Here is a 22,976-nt window from a genome sequence, read left to right on the forward strand (position 1 = left end):
CTTCTTCTTTTGTTCTGCTTCCTTGAGCCCCAACTCGTGCATTCTTATGGTGAGGCTGCCATGTCATCATCCTTGTTCATTGCAATTTGCTATACATTTTGAAAACATTCTTATTCCCCATCCCAATCATTATAAATTCTGAAACTCTGTACTCAGTATAACTGATTTATAGTTGTTCAAATGTAAAAGTCTAAAAATCATCCGGAGGTCTCCTCTAAGAAATCATTCACAAATAAAACTACCTAAATTGACATATTGTATAATCATTCATTCTTAAATTTTCTAATATCAAAATTTATCTTCATTATTCAGACTTTATACAAAATTCTCAAGAATTTACAGAAAATCAAAGAGAAATCATAAACTCTGCAGAATCACTTACCAAGAAAATTAGGGGACACCATTCCCTTTCCACCTCTGAAATAAATATACAAAAAGAACTGTAAATAAAAATGCACTGATAGTCATCATATCTACAGAACAGACCTCTGTTCAAATTATTGTTTTGAACTTACCCATTAAAGATGTCTGTCATTTAATTCAGTATTGTACACACTACCAAAGATCAAGCTAAACTAACTAGCATTCTCTAATCAAATTTCCTCATGAATACATGAGTAAACTGGTCTATTGGCATGGCATTAGCCAGGGAGGGCTACGACCCAAGACAGTGAGGACAAAAACCCAGTGACCTGCTAAGTGACATCACTTTAACCCGTTGAGGACAAGTCCCGAGTTTACTAGGGCAGGTATCTATGGGAAATGCATATTGTAGTAAAATCATCCCATCCTCAACGGGTTAAAGCTCAGTACTTCCCCTGCATCAGGTCACTGATCCACTACCTGTAATTCCATATTTAAAGCCACATCTGTGTCCACCTTGACAATGCTTATGTCTTAAATCCAGAATACCATTCTCGTTTGTGATGTGATGTCACAATGTCATCATATTCATTCAGCTCCTTAACCTTTACTCCTAGAATTAACACTTCTTCTTTTTTTTCCCAAGAGTATGCCAACACATTTCAAATGTCTATAAAATGAACCATTAAACACGAACCAAGATTACTAGGTTCTCCTAGCAAACTACAAGGAAATGCTGTGTGTTGTAGAGACTTACGATCTGAGAAGGTGCGATGATCTCTTCAGTGGGAAATCTTTTGCCTTGTGCAGCTTTCCACCGATCTGTTCGGAAAACATCACAGAAACAATGCCATCACCTATGGTTACCATGGGAATAATGGAAAACTCTGTTTTGTGAGTGCAGTGGGAAACTACAACTAAATGGGCAAGCAATGAATCTTGCACTAGCTGATAAACTCATGCTTATGCACCGTGCAAAAACAAGAAGCAAAAACAAAAGCAGCATTCATGTGATTTATATGATATGGATAGAATCTAATTCACTTGCCTATATCATCTGTATGCTAAACAAAGTGTTAGCAGATATAATTTTGAATATTCTGCCAATGTTTCCCAAAATGTCTTCATTAAGAAAAATTTATGGTGTTCTGTTATACATTTGCAGAAATTTCTGTGAGCATTATAATTTGGTTTCTTTGAAGACTAAAAAATTGATAGAGAAATCCTTTGCTGTATGCATCATAAAGCTAAGCCTTCAAGAATCGCTCATACTTTGAAATAAATTTCATAATCCCATTGCTCGGCCAATCGTATAGCAGGTACATAATCATTATAATCATCATCAGTAGTGGTAATTATTATTAATGGTTGTATCAACATCACTGTGATGACTATCATTACAAGCAGTAGTGGTAAGATAGTAGCTGTTGTAGTAGTAGCAGCAATAGCAGCAATTGTAGGAGTAGTACAGTGCACTCCTATTATGACAAACACGGTAATAACAAAATTCTCCTTACAACACAGTAAATTCAGACCTGTTAGGCTGTAACAAGAGAAAGCTGCGCCGGTCATGAGGACTTTGTTGTAAGAGGAGTGCACTGTAGTAAAAGCTGTAATAAACAGCTGTAATAGCAGCAGCAGAAGCCGTAGTAGTAGCAACTAGAAAAGCACTCTGATAGCGCAGACCTCCACCAAGCAGCTACTTTCCACTGTGATCTTGCTCTTCCATACAAGAGATGAGTGATTTCCACCCACTGAAAAAAATCGCCCGATTTCCCAATATAGAAGCCTTTGTTACGTCATAAACCCTCAGCTGCGCGGCGCGCCTCGCCCCAGCAGAAACTAGGGCATGCACTTTTAGTCCGCGCATACAAACCTCAAATACGCGCAGCCTGAACTCCCAAGTTCATTGACCCTACCTGCCAAAATATCAAAAATTCTCGGATCACTACCAAAATTTAATCATCTGTTACTTGTATCATTCTAATTCTTTCCTGCAAGTTTCATCAAAATCCGTTCACTACTTTTTGAGTTATTTTGCACACGGACAAACTAACGAACAAACCAACAGTAATGAAAACATAACCTCCTCCCTTCAATAGCGGAGGTAATAATGGTAATATTAGTACTACTTGGGTGCTGCATGACTGCCTGTGATATTCTAAAGGGGAAGGGATGTGCAAGAAGTCATGCAGAACAAACCACGTACTACCATTGGGGAGTAGGGCCCGCCAGGGCCCGTCCCGCCGGACTTCTTGTTCAGGTGGTCCTTCAGGCCCTCCATGGACTTGCGCAGGGTGGCAGAGCGGATGGAGTGGTAGATTTCGATGAACTCTGTGGAGTGTCCGTGGGTAAGGAGCCACTTGGTGATCTCCGACAGTTCTTCAATGATCTCGTCTGTCACACAGAGAGAGGGATACATCTCGATCAAGAGAAATTTCCTGCTTCCAACACTTTTTTTTTTTTTTTGGATTGGCATTGTATACACTTTGGATTGCAATGTAGTGTTTGATCTGATTTAAATTCCTCGTTCAATAAATACAAAATGACAATACATGAATCATAGCTGCAAACCATAAATCAGACACTAGCATCAAAACAATTTAAGTAAATGCCTCTACACAACAGTTCTGAATCTAGCTTTTACGACCCAAGGCCACATCTTTTCCCTCTCTTTATATTGTGTGTGTGTTTTCTGTTTTTACTATGTTATGCACTTTCTGTACACTTCTGTACACAAATGAATAATAATTACTGGGTAAATAATTGATAAGATGCAGGAGGATCCCTTGTAAGCTTTAAACTTGAAATTTGGGAATTCTCAAGAGTTCTACAAGACATCACACATTGGTTCAACAAATCTCCAAGATAAAAAGATATTCCAGCCCAGCTTGTGACAGGAGCAGGAGTAATACAGCTAAAAAGACCATCCCCCCCCCCATCCTTTCCCAAATCTCCATCCCTACCCTATTGCATGCAAAATCTTAAAATCTTCAAGTCCTTTTAGCCATTCCCACCCCCCCCCCCCTCCCATCCTGTATTTGTTTTGATGCATAGTGCTCTAAAATTACCATCTTGAAAGGGAAATGGCACACAGGATCCAAGTACATGGTGTAGCACATAACTTGCCCCTTTCAAACATCTTTGACATGTCTCTTGCTCTATGAATAATCACACATTATTTTGCATCACCCAATTTTGAGTTTCTAGACTCTTCATATCATGGAAGATGTATGTAAAAAATGTTTCTGTAATAAAGATCTCTGTCTCACCTGGTAGCTGCTTCAGTGCTGCCTCTTCAGGACTTAATTCTGCAATAAACATGAAGATAGCAAAGTTATGCAGCAAATTCATTAAGCAAATAATCAATGTTGGTGAAGGTGATGGGACAAACTATCACTTCCGAGGCGATCTGGATGTAGTTATCTTTCCGAAGCGCAGCTGAGGAAAGATAGCGTACACATTCAGATCGCCGAGGAAGTGATAGTTTGTCTCATTGCCTGAAACTAAAAGTTGATTATTTGCTTTATATTTCACATCTAGGGTCCTAGAAATTCCCATTTTAGTCCACATCAGAAACCGTTTTAGCTGTCTTTAGGTATTCTTAGGGCTTTAGGCTACGTGTGCGCGTAGATGACAAAACAATGAATTTGCTGCACGCACCGCGCGGCACTGAAGTGAAAGTGCGTTGCACTGTGTACTATCAAGTGACCTAGTTAAATGATAGTCCACAGTGTAACGCACTTTTATTTCGCGCGTACTCATCTAGCGCTAAAACTGTATGGACTGCCAGAGATCAGCAAAACAAACAGCTGTCTTTATAGATGACAAAACAATGAATTTGCTGCGCGCACCGTGCAACACTGAAGGGAAAGTGCGTTGCACTGTGTACTATCAAGTGACCTAGTTCTTCTCAGGTGATGTGATGGGCAAAACTACGCTTAACATGTGATCAGCTCTTGACCAATCCTATAGCAAGATTCTTAGAATGTGGAATATGAAGGAGAATATCATCACATCATACATCTTCGTATTACACAAGTGATACCATGTAACTTCTTTGAAACGATACAGTGTAGCTTGGAGATTCATGCATTAGGAAGTCTGGCCTGATGCAGATACACATTCAACATCTCCATAATTACATTCAGCTTTATGACTGATTTCTATGTAAGTACACACACAGCTGAAAAACCTTGACTGGGTCCAAACATTATCATGAGCGTATGCTTCAACACACAAAGTCGTTGACAGGCAATTCCATTCTAGCAGGCTGAATTAGTTGTAGTTTTTGAACGTACCCTGATTGGCAGCCCATGCAGATTCAATCATGCCACCTTTCTCTCTCCACACTATCAGGTGTTTACATAGTTCAAATCAGTGAAAATCTGTGAGTGGCTGGATTTACAAAGATCAATGTTGTATCTTCAAAGTACTAGCATTAAGCAAATTAATATCAGAAAACTTTACAAGAATGGTAATATTTGTTCAAAGATATTTTGACAGTAACATTATTATTTCATAAATTATCTATTCTTGAGTGAAATATTTTACCCACTCTATTACGCTCAGTCTGTACAGTTCAATTTTTCACTTTAATCTACTGACTATGACATTGAACAGTGTCTTGAAAACCAATTATGCAATGCAATTTGATGAAAACGACATGAATTCATTTGTAAGAAGGTACATCAAAGAAAAAAATTATAGAAATATACCTTCATCAGTGCCAAGAATATCTAGAATTTTGATGGGAGTAACGGGACTGCTGTGTCTAGACAGAAGATTTCTGAACTCCATTTGTAGCAGGTCCCTCCCTGTGGTAAACAGAGATGTCTGGAAGCAAACAGAATAAAAATTATTATGGTAATGAAGATGATGGATGAAGATGATGACAATAACAACAGTAATATTTTAGACCAGCTGTTGTGGCTCAATGGATAAGACCGCAAACTGCCAATCACAAGATCCCTGGTTTGAGCCCTTTGGCTGCAGCAGCTGTACCCCTAGGCAAGGTACTTTGTCCCTGTTGCCGAGTTCTTGGCAGTGGATTCAAAGCTGTTGGTCTTCCAAGGCTGCTTGTTTACAAGCATTCATGGTCTCCTTAAAGGGATCGTATAGTTTTGGTTGAGACCTAATTTCAGGTTTCTAACATTTTTTGGTGAGATAATGAGAAACCTCTTATAAAATATGAAAGAACATGTAATTCTATGGGGAATTCAGCGTTTATTTGATGAAAGTTGATTTTGAAATGGCTGAGATATCCAAAATAGAGTAATTCTATTAAACAAAGTGTGGGACCCACACTTTATCACGATCGCTTTGTTTTACTTTGTTTTTGGATGTTTCAGTCATTCCAAACCCGATTTTCATCAAATAAACTTTGAATTCCTCTTAAAATGGTATGCTCTGCAATATATCATAAGTGTTTTCTTGGTATCTTGCAAAAATTTAAAAGCCAAATTTTCATCTCCACCAATACTGTACTATTCCTTTAATGGCCATAAAAAAACATATCAATTTAAGTAAATTCAATATGCACTATGATATACACACATTATATAAGATAACAACATACAGTTGACCTTGCATATAAAAGTCGAATAATTGCCGAAGTCGAAGGTTTTTTCGAGTCCTCTCCTCTTTATATTCTATTGATTTCAATCCCTCATAAGTCAAATTTTCTCTTAGTCACAGCTATTTTTTCAGTCCAATGAGATTTGACTTAGGCAAGGTTGACTGTACTTTATGAAAACTCGTTGGAACCTTACAACGATAGCATACTATTCTAATACATTCCATACATTAATGTCTTCACTGCAAAGTATTGAACATCAGCACAGGAAATATCTATCAACTCACAGCTTTTGCTAACTCTGGGCTCCCTGGATTGTTATTTGAGAAAAATTCTTGAGCTTCTTGGATCTGTGCCATCTGACTCAGGTACGTCTCATACTTTCCTGATGGTCTGAAGAATAAAACAACAACAATGGAACAATTAGATGCAATGCAAGTGTATTAGCAATGTAAAAGTAGTGGTATTCAAACGAGAAAGTGTAAGAAATTATAACACGTTAAACAGTAGAGGCAGGCTTTCAGGAGGTGGCAGTAGTATTTATTTCATGAAATGATATCGCATTATGATGGCAATGTAATCCTTTGCATGCAAACAATCATACTGTTGTGTGTAAGGGAAAATCCAGTCCAAATATATGTTAGTCTGATAAGAAAGAGTAAAATATTACTGCATAATATATAATAATATTATTGCATATTTGGAGAAATTTGGAGAAATTATCAACTTATAACTTCCTTATTTTTCATCCAATTTCAGTCAAATTTTTACTGTTGAACTCATAAAATTATACTCTTTTTTATCAGAATAACTTATATTTGGACAGATTTCCTCTTTAATCGTTCTTCAATATGATCACAGTATGTCACCTAAAAAAACAGAAAAAGGAGCATATGAGGCCAAGAGGAATAATTAATGACAAAAAACAAGACAAATCAAGAATTAAAGAAAATGGTACACAGAAACGGAACAAGAAGACACACTTTCTCATATCACTTTCCAACCTGAGCAGTTGTGAAACTCTAGCCATAGATTCTTGCATCCCATTAATACAGACTACAAATCATAATTCTATATTCATATTAAAGGAAATGATCAGTAGTGGTAGTCAAATGATAATTGCCATGAAACTGATTAAAAACAGTCTCTTATTGTAGGCTTGCATAAAAAGGCATATGAGTGTGATCATCCAGTGATTTATTCACAATTTCTGCCGATTTTCAGTAATATAATTTGAATTATCGCATATCAACCGCCACCGTCTACCCTTGCCATGGACCACCTATCAAGACTCTCTCGGCTCAATGGCACATTGTGTGTTCACACACACACACTGTGGCTTTTACGGAAATCTCATTGGTTACAAGTGTGAGAATTTTGTACAATACCAGCATATTTGAACCAGTTTTTCTCAAACTAACGTCAACTGTGCTCGAAATTAATTGTTCTACTTCAGTGCATCCAGTGATTTTCATTCCTCCTGCCAAAGTAGTTAGATATAACATAAATACATGGGGAATCTTTTCAACTACAGATCTTCTGCTTCAATTTACTGTGTCAGAAACATATGCAGGCATGTGGCACACACAATATGAGTGAGTACAATCATGGGTACAAACCACGGAAATCTTGCAATAACTTACCCTTCCTTGATGGCACTCTCAAGCTCCCGTACAGAGTCATGGTAGCTCAGCACGTGGTCAAATGCGGACAGTGTGTTTTCAATATCTATTCGCTTGGGTTAAGGTAATTTCACACACAGACAGGGTTGCGCAACAGACAGAAATTATTCTGCCTCTGTCGGACATTTAGCCTCACACATAGCTCAGGAAGTGATATACATATATCTCAACCATCGACAGAAATACCTTTGTACACCTTTCACTGTTAAATCAGTAGTGTTTGGCCCATTTCAATCTTTGATCTTACTTTAATATCTTCACCCACACTTCAAAACCGCTGACTCTGGTCACACATTATCCCTTGTAAATTTGAGGAAACCCCCCCCCCCCCCCCCCCCCCCCTTGAAGAAGGTTCTTAGTGCTCTAAAAAAAAAGCAAGATTTCAAAGAAAAGTGGAGGTGAGCGGCTTGCATCAGAGGATACTCTCTTGAAGTTTCTGCAGCGTAACAGTTTCCTGGTGGACAGGAAGAATGGTCTCCTCAAGTTGCCTGAGCCTGTTCTCAAAGGAGGTCAGAATCGTCACCTGGAGAATGGCGAGTGGAGACAAGGGAGTAGTTACTATTGTTGGTTGCCACGGTGACACCATGGGGGAACAATCACTCATAAATGTTCATTCTCCCTCAAATACATTGACCAATATGGATTTCCCCTTCTCATCATACCCTCCTTTGCAACAACAACAACAAAAAAATCTTATTTGATTCACATTTAAAGGTATCCTGGGATCAAAAGATATAATCGATTATAAATTTCCTTATTACACAGGCTGCCATAGACTTATGATAGAAATCAACTATATAATCAATTACACCTCTTCATAAAACAGGGCCCCGATCTACAAAAGAGACATTTATTTTACACTAGAGAGCAATCGACACTAACAAAGGCATAAGCGTGAGGCTATTTTCAGGCTCGTAGTACACAACAATAGCTTCTCAGCTAGGACAGTAGGTTAGTAAATGCAGCTACAAAACTAAACTCTCCAGCATAAAGTAGTACGCTTCATTTCCTATCTTTGTTACATGTAGTAACAATACCTTAAATAGTTTGCAACCATTGGCAAAATTCTGTGAATCTAGAACTGAGACATTACAGACACAATATAAGAAGCACTCTAGCATTGATTAGTGTTCAGCAGGAGTTATTCATATCAGCTTTAAATAGTTTCTCCACATCATTCATATCATCCCTCATGCTGATTATCCAGCTGATCATAAAGGGACAATATTGATATTTTGCCACTTAAAGATACAGTTTACCTTTGGGAGCAGTGATTTCAAATATTTTTTAGATATCACACTTGATGCATATGTGTAGGTCAGTTGCATCATAAAACATCCTATCATATTAGAATTTTGCAATAAAACGTAAAATATAGGGCGATATCACTGTTTTTCTTATTAAACTGTAACTGTAGACGGTTTATCTAGAAACAATTTTATCATAACTATTGCTCATGTCACAATACTTAACACTGATTATCCTGATTGAAATTTTTACAATAAAACCTAAAATATAGGGCGATATCACTGTTTTTCTTATTAAACTGTAACTGTGGACGGTTTAGTCTAGAAACAATTTTATCATAACTATTGCTCATGTCACAATACTTAACACTGATTATCCTGATTGAAATTTTTACAATAAAACCTAAAATATAGGGCGATATTACTGTTTTTCTTATCAAACTGTAACTGTAGACGGTTTAGTCTAGAAACAATTTTATCATAACTATTGCTCACATTATGTCACAATACTTAACATTGGTTATCCTGATTGAAATTTTTACATTAGTTGTTTCTATGCCTAACCCACATTTTAGAACTATTTTGATGCACTGAAGCAGGGTTTTTGTTTCATCTGCAAATGGTAAATAATGCCTTTAATCGAACAGAAACTTGTTGACATACACCCAATCCTCAAGTGGCTACTCACCATATTTTCGCTGAGTTGACAGCTCTTGCTAAGATTATCTCTTACAAACGTCAGCTCCTCCGCGTCCTGATGAGCAGTGTGTATCAAATAGAGGAGAAAGAAGAGGACATGATATGGACAGAAAAGACGGGACAGAAAGAGATAGAGAGAGAAGAGAATGGCAGACAGGGAGACAAAGAAAGGTACAAAGTCAGATGTTTGGAGAGAGAGGGATAAATAGATAAAAATGTTGATCAAAGGAAGAAAAACACATCACACTGGTATGAACAGCTTAGCACTTTTGGGTGAAGCAGTGTCTCCAAGAGAGTTTAATACAGGCGACTCCTTTTACAACGAAATCCTCTGGGCCTGTAGTTTCCTTTCAATATATTGAAACTTAATATTGTAGCCGGACAACTTCAGTATATGGATATTACAAATATATAATTGATGATAATTTTAAGACTTCAAGTTTTACTCCATATTAACAAAATTTTGTTGTAACTGTGTTCACAATATTGGGAGAGCACTGTACTAAATTATTCCATGACTGTCCCTTGTATCAGAATCAGAATAATTAGCAGCTACAGATTAAAAACAAACAAACAAACAAACAAACTTTGTGTGCATCATGTGACCCAACGACCATCCTAAGTAGATTGAACTTGCAATGAATGCTTTGAGAGGAAAGAAAATTATTCTATAAGTCCATCCCATGTGATCACTTCTGTAGAAATATACAGTAGACTCAAGTTTCCTTGTAGGAGGTGTAGTTTCAATTTTCTGTTTTTATTCATGGCCTATGAAGGATGGTGCCCGGTATAAAAGCAGTTGGATTCCTGCATGACTATGACTCATAGGTTACATTGGTTCTCAAATCACTTGTGTTTAATATTCTCCGTGAAACATCTGGTAATAATTTATTCTAATAACTTGAATCTCATGAACTCTAAAATCATACATAACACGATCACAATAATACTTTCCTTGTCCTTATTCATTGTAAATCTGATTTTCAATGTGATTCACGACTTATGATATAATGACGAATAAGCAGCTTCAAACATTGTAACCTTATCAATGGGATCAGCCTCGAAAGGCCAATGGCCTACTGCTGATTTCCACCACTATTTAATACTCAAACTGTTATGTCAATCTCCATCACACACTTTCAATTGTGACTATGTACTTACTTGAAATAATTTCGGTTTGTATACCGGTACATTTATTTTAATTGATTGTCTCTCTGTATGTTTTTAAGTGAATGCGTGGAAATAAACTTGAAACTAATATGATCAATCATTACCACTGCCAGTTTCTCCTCAATCATTCTGATCTTGGTTGCTGTGTCCTCCATCTTCGGATGGTTTTGCAGGCATGCAGGACTCTGGATATTAATGTTGTTGCAGTCCTGTATCCAATTCTCTCTTGCTCCAATTTAGTACCTGGAAATATGATTATGGAAATAAGAGTATTAATTACAGGGGTGAAGATACAGGGTATAATTTTTTTCAATTTGTCTCCCTAGACAGTACAAATGAAATTTGTAAGATTGCAACTGTCGATCGAATCTACATCTTTAACAAACGTGTCAGAAAAAAGGAACAAGCGGGAATCACGCTACTCATCTACTGCTCTCTGGGCAGCGACACTACCATCAGGCTATCCCTGGTTGCGGGCAGTGACACAAGAAACTTGACACAAGCGCCCAAGTTCTGAAATTTCGACACTGTTATACTAAACATAAACAATGTCGGAATTTCACAAGCCCAGAGGAACCAGGGTTTCACCTCCATAGACTTTGTACTAAGTGAAGACACATGTGCAGAATAATAACTAACAATTACCATGATTTAGACTTTCAAATTTTGTTGAATATTTTTCTTTTTTTTTTTGTTATCCATTTACACAATGTCCCAAATATCTAAAAAAACAAAAACAAAACAAAAACAAAAAAAACAATGTGCACCAGATTGTTGAATTTCAAAATTTTCCAAAAAATGCAGAAGCTCCTTTGTGTGGGGAGGGAATACACCCTCCAGTTCCCCCATCTTATGTTTCCTCGCTCCCTCACTTACAATGTATCTCCTCAAAGCTTTACCCCCCTCCCCATCTTGACAACAGAACAATGTTACTGGGCCCATTCATAAATGCCCCCCCCCCCCACACACACACACATACACACAATTTGAAGAACATTCTGTAGAGTTTGAGTACATGACATGAGTAAACTTTGACATGGAAATTCAATTCATTTATGCGGTAAACACTGAAATGATGGGGTTGTGACAGATAAATCATGCAGAGCTGAACTCTGATGACTCACAACACAAATTGTGAGAAATTAACACTGCAAGTGTTCCAGTCAGGTGACTCATGTTAAAGCCCTATCTACATAACCGGACCAGTCCAGAGTGCACACCGCACACAGAGTTTAAGAACCTGTTTAGCAATTTTCTGCACTGGCTGCTTCCCTTGTGTCGTGAGACGACAGTGCAGCGCGTAGTAGTGCAATGAATGCGTATACGAGTCGTTTTAAGGGCTTCCATTAACAATGTACGCATTCGAAAGTAGGATACTGTTCGGTAATAGGATATCTGACTATACTATAGAGACAGGGCTGTGTGCAGGGGCCAGTGCCATGGAATTGGGAGTCAGTCAGGATCTAGCTTAGATAGAACCTAGTTAGGCATTACCTTACGCAGATATCAATACGTGGGGCACAATGATGACAACAAGGACCACACAGCACAGTGCACAGCTCACAACTAGAGTAAGAACCCCAATTTTCGGCCGGCCTCCAATATCCGGACACTTACCACTTATCACAAGGCAGCAAAGTCGACTGTCACAGCACAAGCATATCACATCGTTTCACACACTAGCACACTCGTTCACCACGCGAAAATGCCTGAGTCACCTCCAAAAATCCATCTAAAATCCCAAATTTTGCCGTCAAAATCGCGGAATCGCCGCGACTTTTCCACAGCGCGCGCAAATTAGGGCCCGTGTAAAGAATCGGGGTCGCCGAAAAAGCGCTAAAAATTGAAAAATTACGCCGTTCTGTTGCGAGATTTTTCGCTTAGGCCAAGTAAAAAAAGAAACCAGTTTCTCGTCCTCGCGCGCATCGATTTTGGCCGCCGCGTCGATTTTTTTACTATTTACTATTTTCAAAATGGCGCTGAAAATACCAAGAAATTCATAATTCTCGTCCCAGCCCGCTCCCCGCCCGCATCGATTTTCAGTTGCCGCATCGACTTTTTTGTTATTTACTAGTTTTTTCGGCCGCCGAAAAAAAAAAAAATCGACAATTCACCTACCAATCGTGATGTCTTATTTAAGCGTCCTCTACTTAGCTGTAGTACAGCTGTAGCTTGTAGTGCGTATGTAATAACGCATGCATTTCACACTGCGAGCTCGGCAAGAAGGAATGACCCACGAAGCAGTTGAACTGTAGTTGGATGGGCGGGCCTGGGCTGTGATATGTATAGCGCACTCGGTACGTCGTGATGTAGACAGGACGTTGAGCACCTTCTGTACATTTCTCTCGTGCTGTTGCCCGCTTCATGTGCTGCTAGATTGATTGCGCAATGTAACCACAAACCCCGTTATAACGAGGTCCGTGAGACCGGCGATACTACCTCGTTATAACCGGTACCTCGTTATATAGTGGGGTGGCTTAGTGAAATTATCGTGACACGGCGGACAAAAGCATGATTTTTTCACCAAAGGTACTTCATGATGTACCTTCTCAAAAAATAGGGTGCTCCAAGAAAATTGATGCTGGGAAGGAGGTCAGAGGTCAAAGGTCAATGACCTTTATTTGTGAAATAGGTTTTTTGGCTATTTCTCAGGTCAGGAATATCCAATCTGGATAAAACTTGGCAGGAAGAATATTGAGAACAAGTAAAATATTTTGATCGAATTTGGAGTGAATTTTCCAAAGGTCAAAGGTCAAAGGTCAATGAACTTTTTTCTAAAAATCATGTTTTTGTTTATTTCTCCAGGTAGGAAGATTCAATTTTCACAAAGTTTGATATGAACGTTGTATAGAAGGTACCAAGAGTATAAACCAGGGGTCAAATATAATTGTTGATTTGTGCGTTGCCATGGCAACCCAAAACTAGGGTTTTTAATTGTTAGTTAGTTACAGGAGGCTATTTTCCAGTTTGGAAGAGATTCCATTTGAATAGGTACAACTGATCGATGGGATGTATAGAGGTTTGAAATACTTTTCATTAGTGTTAAGTAGTATGTTGCCATGGCAACTACATATATAGATTTTGGTTAAACTTAAAGGAGACTTCAGAACTTATGAATTTGAAGAGATTTCCATCAGGGTTGGTATAATTGATCAACAAAAAAGTCGCCAGACAAAGATTTGTAACCTTTATAGCATGTGGGTTGAGTGAATGCAGCAACAATAGTAGAACACATCAGTGAGAGTTTAAGGAAAATTGGACAATCCGTTCTAAAGTTATGAATTTTTTAAGTTTCTCCTCATGCAGTCGAGGCTGGATGAGAAGACTACTATACCTTGTAATGTCACATGTGTACAACGATATAAAGAATGAATAAAGAAAATTCAACATAAATTATTTTCGCTTACAAAAGGATACTCGACTTCTCTTTCAGAAGGCAGGGGGAATAATATTACCCTTGACATACGTCAGTAGCAAGTCAAAGAAACTATGTGAACTTTATTCAAAAAGTATGGTTTTGTGAAATTCTCATTTTATTTTCCTTAGAATGTGCGCATGTGACATCATACACTGTGGTAGTCTTTTCATCCAGCCGCGACTGTGCAGATACCTTAAAAAATCATAACTTTTGAACGGATTGTACGATTTTTTCCAAGCTTTCTGTGATGTGTCCTACTAATATTGTTGTATTCACTGAATCCACGTGTGCATGAAGGTGGACTTGTCCTTTAAGGACAGATTCTGAAAGAGCAGACTGTAAGCTTTAAAATGATGTATCACACAATTCAAAGAGATTCCCCTAACCTATCTAAATAACAATACCGGTACTGGAAAGAAAGCACACACTCTGGATAAGTATAAACTGAGAAAAGAGGCTGCTTTGTCTATTTTAGCGTTTAATCTTTACCAAGCTGTCTCATGTCATTATGTTCATCTTTTCTTCCCCCCTCCAATTTTCATTTGAGTTTGTCATTATTAATTTTTGATGATAAGAACGATGCCACAAGGCATTGTTTCTTAACAATGCTTCAACTGCTCCTTCAGGTCCAAAATCTACATCAATATATATAATTTTCCTGATCTCCTCAACATTTTCCAAAAATAAAGCATACACCTTTTATGCATTGAGTCCTCCTTTGTGTGGATAATTAAAGGCAGAAACCCCAAATTAGTGCTTGAAAATTATTCTTAAGTGTGAGTTACGGATAGAAAGAACCTCTGTAAAAAAAAAATGAATCTGTATAATCAATGTTAAGTATTGTTAATAACACAAAATGTGAACAATATTTCTATGATAACATGTTTCCAGACTAAACCGTCCGCATTTATGCTTTAATGAGAAAAATACTGATATCTCTTTATATGTTTGCTTTGATTGCAAAAACTGTATATGGTAGGATGTCTTGTGATACAACAGGGGGGGCATTTCATGAAGCAGTTTGGTCAAATATTTTTCTGACAAACTGTTACAAACTACAGAAATCCTTGCATCTGATTGGCAGAGAGCAAATTGGTCCGACAACTTGTCGGATAAAATGCTTCATGAAATGCCCCCAGACCTACACATATTATGCATAAAATGTGATATCCTGAACATTTTTTTCAAGTCACTCTCCCAAAAGTGTATATATAGGACCTTTAAGTTTTTCTTGTGTTTGTTCCTGGCAGATTACTAGTACACAAATGCTCCAATCCATGATGACCTAACGGAAATTAAGGAAATTAAAATGAATATACTGAAAACCAAAACTACAGATACTAATAACTTACTTCATTCTTCTCTCCCCACCCCACCTCACCCCTTCTTTTTGGTTTCTTGATATACTAGTAGATCTAGCTGACTTTGATAATTGTCATTATGTAACATCATCTTCAACTGACAAGACGATAAAACTTAACAATCATTTCATTATGCTGCTGGACTAATGGGGTTAGTTGAACTATATTGTTTTTAATGTACTATACTTTTTCCTCCTATCAATCACATGTATTTTGGGTGGACTGTATTTTGACATAAAGCATCATAGAATCAACCGTCTTTGGGGTCGGGAATTTTGTCATATTATATTGTGATTTAGATTCTGCTCTATGCTGATTTTGTTTTATTTCTATCAACTTTTTAAACTTCCCCATAGACTTTGTTCACCAGCCAACTACATCCCACCCTCTTTGGATAATGTGAACCAATCAAACATTGCTTTTACTTTTTAATAATATGTCTATACATAGCTATCAGACCAAAAATATTCAAACCACTTTAAGTCTTTATGAGTGAAATTACAAATATCAATATATTTTTAGAAATATTCAAATTGTCTAAATTCAACTTCAGCTATGAAAACAAACTTTTAACCTTTTTAAACATTTGAATAACCCCCATAAGAAATAAGAAACATATAGAGAGGGGAAGTGCGGAGTATAAAAATTGCTTACGGGAACCAGGTAATCCCTGCGCTAAACCTGTGGAATTCACACAATCTTGGAGGAAACGGGTTAAATTTGTTAGGAAATATGTAGGGCAATACCCAAGTTCTCAATGGAATATGCAGCTCTTCTACTGGTAAACTAGTAGTTCTGGGAGAAAAAATGAGCTGTGACATAGTCCTACACCTGGCTCAGTCATTGCCCAAGATTTAAAGTATCTGAGCCAGAGTCACATGTCACTCTTTGCTATTTCTCTACAGGAGGTAGGACAGTACTAAAAAAATCCTTTACCAGAAATTATATCAAATTATTTAATGAAAAGGTGCTTAAGAAAACTGGACTATTCCAACACACCTCCCTCAGGTCTGCAGCACAGACTAACCACCTGTTACCATAGGAAAACCAGTAAAAATGGTGTATTACTGTAAACATGCACATAATATGTCGTATTATGGGTCTGAATTTTAAGACTAGCAACCATGTACATTGCATTGCATTGTACAGAAACCTGGCGAATGCCCTGTGTATAGTCTTTGAATTCAGACATTATTGTTATGTACAAATTAAGGGCATTTTCTCTTTTTTTCTGTTTGCGGATTTCTTGGAGCACCCCCTAATTTTGATCCTCATATATATACAAATGTCTGAGGAAAAAATGACACTTTTGTCCGGCGTGTCACGATTATCAGTATATTTGTCACTAAGCCACCCCACTAATAACCATACTCATCAAAAACAAAGAAAAACATAAGCATGACGTCATATACCCATCAATGAAACTTAGACATATCCATTGCGTTGTTATTACACAATTATTAAGCGTTATTATTGAGAGAATAAAGGGAGATTTGTGAATTAGACGAAGAAATAGAGGCTGAAATGATAAGTTAATTCTTTATTGTAATTCTTGTTTGTGAAGCTTTTTCTAAACACCAGCGCAAATATGGGGGCAAATATATAGAGTAACATACAGGCCTTGTTTACCGTAGGCCTAACTTGCTAGGTATTTTTACGCTGTTGGTGCCCAGCGGGAATGCGATGATTTCATGAATCATTTCGGCTGTAATCGTGTACACATGTACAATGTATGATCGTTGCGCCCAAATGGATTAAAAATGCGTTCTTTATTTTCTTCCGAAAATCTCTTCGCGTTTTGTACGACCGTTCTTGAAAAATATATCTAAATGAAAAAAAAAATATCTAAAAAAATATCTATATGTGACAGTATTGAATGTGGGAGGTTGTCATCCTGTTTACGCAAATCTGTACCAGATCTATTCAAACTAATAAATGCGTTTGTTTCTTTTTCTGATTTAGGTTAACATGCGTCATTCAACTTTTTTACGCTACTGTCACCTGGCGAGATCGCGATGATTTCAGAGTAGTTGTTTACCGCTAACTTGCGAGGTATTTTACGCTGTTGGTGCCCAGCGGGAATTCGATAATTTCATGAATCATTTGGCTGTAATTTTATACAATGCATGATGGTTGCGCTCGAAGGGATTAAAGATGCGTTCTTTATTTTCTTCCGAAAATCTCTTCGCGTTTTGTACATCCGTTCTTGAACTGTTGAGTGCGTTTGTTTCTATTTCCGAGCACCGATTAAGTAGGTTAACATGCGTTATTCATCAATTTTTACGCTACTGTCACCCGGTGAGATCGCGATGATTTCATTAATTATTTCGGCTTTAATCATACACACTCATATTCAAATTATCATTCGTTAAATGATAATGAACAAATCCAGATCTATTCAAACTAATACGTGCGTTTGTTTCTTTTTCCGAGCACCGATTAAGTAGGATAACATGCGTTATTCAACTATTTTTACTCTACTGTCACCTGGCAGGATCGCGATGATTTCACTAATTATTTCTGCTTCGATCATACACACTCATATTTAAATTGTCATTTGTTAAATGATAATGAAAAAATCCAGATCTATTCAAACTAATAAATGCGTTTGCTTCTTTTTCTGAACACCGATTAAGTATAGGTTAACATGCGTTACTCAACTATTTTAACGCTACTCAATAATTGTCACCCGGCGGGATCGGGGCGATGATTTTATTATTTCGGCTTTAATCATCCAAACTCATATTTGCTCAAAACCAGCAAAAGAACTGGAAGTTGGAACTAAAATCGGAAAGGATATAATGATGAGGTGCACACACATTCCAATTGTCCATTTTTGGTTATGATTTTATTGTCGCTACATGAAAAGTTTTTGAATGCGTTATCTATTTTTTTCTCGTTGCGCTGTGGTCTGACCTCATAGCACGCACGCGTTTCTCGCGAAAAAGAAAATCGAATGATTATGTTTTATGATTTAGTAAGAACATCGGAAGGTGTTCCTATGTCTTATCGCGTGATTAAGAAGAAAACATGGAAGGAACGGTTCTCTGCAAAACGGGAAAAGACGTGGATAGCGAGATTTCGGTTTCCAATGTTTCATTTGTCGCGTGTTTGAAAGCGGCAATTTGGTCAAGAAATGGAACCTCGTTATATCCGATCAAATTGCTTATGTTTTTCTTTATCATGATTTACCGATATTGTCCTCGTTATAACCGGAATCTCGTTATAACTGAACGCGTTACAACCGATTCGTTCTGCCATTACACGCAAAGGAAAACGGGACCGACGCGATCACCTCGTTATAAGCGGTTCCTCGTTATAACCGAACTCGTTATAACGGGATTTCACTGTAGTAGAGGAGACCAGCCAGCCAGCATAGCATCGTTCTGGAGCTGGAAAAAAACAAAATCGTGGAGTGATGGAGAGAACCGATCTCAAGCGCACGAGTGGACAGCGAACGGCTTTAGTATTCAACTGGTTCGTATTCTGTCTTTCAGTAAAAAGGAAATCAGGTGGTTGTTTCACAGTGTTGACAATTGGCAGTACTGTCTGCGGCATTTTAAATCCTTGAGCGAATAAGTTTTCATATGAGAAAAGATCTAACTCAGTAAGTTTGTGTTGTGTTGAAAGACAAAAATAATGTTGTGCATTTCCAGAGATATTATGGTTGGATTCGTAGGTTCAACAAGTGATGCATAAATGTGTATATTTTATGTTAAAAAAACGTGTTTCTTTTCCATACCCTTGATATGACTGAATGAATACAGTCACAGTGTAGTTAAATTGGTATACTTGTCATGCATAAACAGCAATATACGCCGATTTGGTATTAAATTGTGCATCACTCAAATGATAAGTGGGCCATTCTCAGATTAAGTGTTCAATTCCATGTGAGTAAAACCGAAAAATCAACCACAAAGTAATACATTCAAAGATGTGTTTTCGGAAACTTCAAAACCGGTCAAATACGAAACAAAAAGTGGAACATTCTAAATAATGGCCATTCATTGAGTAAAAATGAATTGAAATAGAGCATCATATATGATTTTTGATCACCAATCAGATACGTTACCGCAAATTTACATGTTGAAATGGACTCCTAACTCTGAATTAAATTTATTGTTTTGATCCAATTTCTGTTCAGGAAAAGACATCTGTCCCCCCTAAAGATATTGGGGTTTTTCAAGAGGTAAAGATGTTGTCATCCCTTGCTAATTGGTAGAAATTATTTCTGTGTGGTAGGTTGAAATATGCTTTTTGCTGGAATGAAATATAACCTTAAGATTCACTTTGTATTTTTAACAAATTTCGCTTACAAATAAAGTTTCGAATCCCACAAATCATGCAAAGGGAACGATCCGATCTGGAATTTCCACAGGAAACAAATATGAATTGCTTTCCTGGGGAAATAACTATTGAAAAACATCGAATTACCTTTGGTAACGTATCTGGTAAAATATAAGTAATAATTTTAGTTGTGTATGAATTAATAAATATCACCTGTTTAATTATTTACCTCATGAATTGATGTAAAAATGAATGATGTGAGCCCAAATTAACCATTTTAAACATTGTACGTAATATTCAAACTATGAAAATGTAGTGGAAAAGATCCCTAAATGTGAAAGCTGAGTTCTTCATTCACAGAATATTCTCATCCTGCGTCTGAATGTATTTATCCATCTGACTATAAATATTCATTAAGTTTTGATGGATAATGCAAACAAGGTTTAAAAAATATATTTTTGCAGGCACTTAGAAGGAAGTAGGTACAGTCTCTATGAACTCGATATGCTAAACAGTTGTTTGACCTATGGTAACGTATTTGGCTCATTCCTTTTAATGAAAATGAATAAATAATTGTTCAACTTATCAACGAATCTTGAGTAGTTCTTCATATGTTGAAAAACACTAGAATAAATATGCAACAGAACACTGAAACTTTTCTCGGAAGCGTTTCATAAACTACTTTTTACTCTTTCAAAGTTGGTAACGTATCTGGCGTACCGTAAATGAATCTGTCGGTGAAGTTACAGAGCAATTTCTACTGAATATTTTCATTTGAACATAACTTTAATTTTTTACGGAAGCGTCATTCTATGCAGAATTGTTTTATGAACACTTTGTTTTACATAACATTATTTGTCACCATGGGTGCCCTGAATTATACGTAACGTATCTGCTAAATCTGAAAAGCAAAAAACTGATATGCTGAATCTTAGCTTCGTCTTGTAAAATAAACGTTCAAAGTTGTTGCATAGAATATGAAAGTGGCTGGGTTTTATAGAATAGAACTTTGGAGTTTATGAGCACACAACGATTTGTTTGTAAAAACATTTACAATTTCTTTTCAGCATTTTGATTATGTGGTAACGTATCTGTCGGAAAACTTGGCATTAAGTTGTGAGACACTGACGCACAAAGAAAAATCATGTGGAAGTGTTGCTCTTTTTCACCTCTCTGTCCTTTTGGTGTAAGAATATAATCCTGAGGTCCAACAAAACGAAGCATGTAATGTGTAGGGATGAATTTTGACCAGATTTGATCCCCAGAAAGCACAAGACCAATGAGCAAAATTCGGTCACGTATCTGGGGTAACGTATCTGTGGTAACGTATATGGTCGATCATATTATTATGAGAGCGATATCTACCAAATATTTCTAACTTGTACTAAACTTTAATGTTGAATCGATGCGTCATTCCGAGGAGTAATGTATAATATACAATTTGTCTGACATTGCAATATCTGTCGCAGTGGGTGGCGTGAAAATTATGTAACGTATCTGTCCAAATAAAAGTGTAGAAAACCGATATTTCAAACATTGTACCGTATTCTCAATAAAGAGCTGTTGCACAAAAAAATCTAAGTACTTGCAGTGTATGAAGTATATCCTCAGGGTTTCATATGCACAGGGTCATTGCATAGTCTTGTTATTTTCGCAATGCTGCAACACTAAAGAAACTGGTAACGTATCTGGCGGTGAATTTGGCGACAGGTTTCAAAAGGCTATAAAAAAGAAGTCAATAAAAATTTTGGAACTTTTTGAGTATTGTGATTAGCACATGTGATATGCTCATTGTCCATGAAAATGATATTTGGAAAGTGTGTTTGTGGACGGAGAGGAGCAATAAAACATAATTCTGAAATAGCCGGCGACACTGCGTTTTGGGGGTCTTAACGAAGTTTAACAGCAAAATTTTATACAAAAAGGCAGACAACCGCATTTGATCGTGTTTATTTTTAACAAATAAAGTCCTCGTGACATATTATAAACATTTAAATAGTATCTAATAGGTTTCAGGGAACCGCAAACTGTCATGGAATGTCGGCGACACCAAAATTCCGTATTTGAACGCTTTTACTGAGAATGGGCCAAGTGGTTTATATCACTGCTGCTTCTTGGTAGCACTGTAATGATGGCCATGGAAGAAATGAAGGGAGAATGTGACTTACCTTCACAGGTACATGTTTTACAACATATGTAGTTTTGGTATACAATCATTCATCATCCAAATGATGAGTGATTATCAAATGACTTTTTAGAACATGAAGAAACATCTTTAAATGTTTAATGCTATAATGCCATATCAGTCAGTATCATTTTGACATCCATCTGCAATTATTGAACAAGCCAGTTTCCAGTTGAATGTGCTACAATAATTGTACTGTGAAGAAATGCAGATACATACCAGCTGTGTGGACACAAAAAGTCACAAACACAAATGATAAATAAAGCAGTGTTTTGAATATCATGGAATTCATTTCAGTCGTACATTTGTTGAAAGACATGTTTTATACCTGTTTCAATTTATAGCACAATACATCAGAATTGCAAGTACACTGGTATCAGAAATGCCATTACAACACTAAATACCAGTATTAAGATGGCCATTTTCCCTTCGACATCTGTAGTGGAAAGAAAAAGCAAATGTATTTCTGCATGCATGAAGTTTCATTTCAAGTATGGTACATATATCTATTTGTTTGAAAATGCACATAGTGCAGGCAAGACATACACTTGGGACCTGGTCTCTCATAACACAGCTACCAGAGTGATAACCCCGGGACGCTCCGTATACAGTTACACACTGTGGGAGCGTCCTGAGTCAATAGAGTGCTATATCGGTAAGCTTGAAAAACATACACAGTCTGTCACAGATTTTCGCACCTCCGTAAGTTTCGAATATCACAAGGAAAAAACGTACTTTTATAGTATACATAAGATTCTTATCTAATTAATACCCTTCGTTCACCTTGTTCTTGTTCACACTGGTCCAATGATCTTGAAAAAACGTTTTTTTCACGGCCATATACGGGTCCGTAGTCCTAGCTCCCCATCCCATTCACCATTTTCGAAATCAGTATGCAGTACACTGCGCACGTAAATATTCATGTGCTGGCGGAGTCGCAATGCGTTTAGCCTTCTGACAAGGCCTGCGCGCGCGCACCCACCCAGAAA

At 37.2% G+C, this 22,976-nt stretch overlaps 1 protein-coding gene across 1 annotated transcript in view; it reads right to left on the reverse strand.

Moving 5' to 3' along the window:
• Positions 1-10,981, reverse strand: part of LOC139732590 (exocyst complex component 7-like) — a 30,586-nt gene extending 19,605 nt beyond the window's left edge. Inside the window, exons 1-10 of the mRNA XM_071643447.1 lie at positions 10,841-10,981; positions 9,556-9,621; positions 8,044-8,143; positions 7,582-7,666; positions 6,226-6,331; positions 5,082-5,199; positions 3,636-3,674; positions 2,573-2,760; positions 1,121-1,185; positions 383-417 (exon numbers count right to left, since the gene is read on the reverse strand). Coding sequence (XP_071499548.1) covers positions 383-417; positions 1,121-1,185; positions 2,573-2,760; positions 3,636-3,674; positions 5,082-5,199; positions 6,226-6,331; positions 7,582-7,666; positions 8,044-8,143; positions 9,556-9,621; positions 10,841-10,891 — 853 coding nt within the window. The 5' untranslated portion in view covers positions 10,892-10,981. The remainder of the gene's footprint in view (positions 1-382; positions 418-1,120; positions 1,186-2,572; positions 2,761-3,635; positions 3,675-5,081; positions 5,200-6,225; positions 6,332-7,581; positions 7,667-8,043; positions 8,144-9,555; positions 9,622-10,840) is intronic.
• Between the last annotated feature and the right edge of the window lie 11,995 nt (positions 10,982-22,976).

This window comes from Diadema antillarum, unplaced genomic scaffold, assembly GCF_040938485.1.
Source record: "Diadema antillarum isolate AM-2024a unplaced genomic scaffold, OU_Dant_1.0 seq00000439_RagTag, whole genome shotgun sequence".
Taxonomy (NCBI): domain Eukaryota; kingdom Metazoa; phylum Echinodermata; class Echinoidea; order Diadematoida; family Diadematidae; genus Diadema; species Diadema antillarum.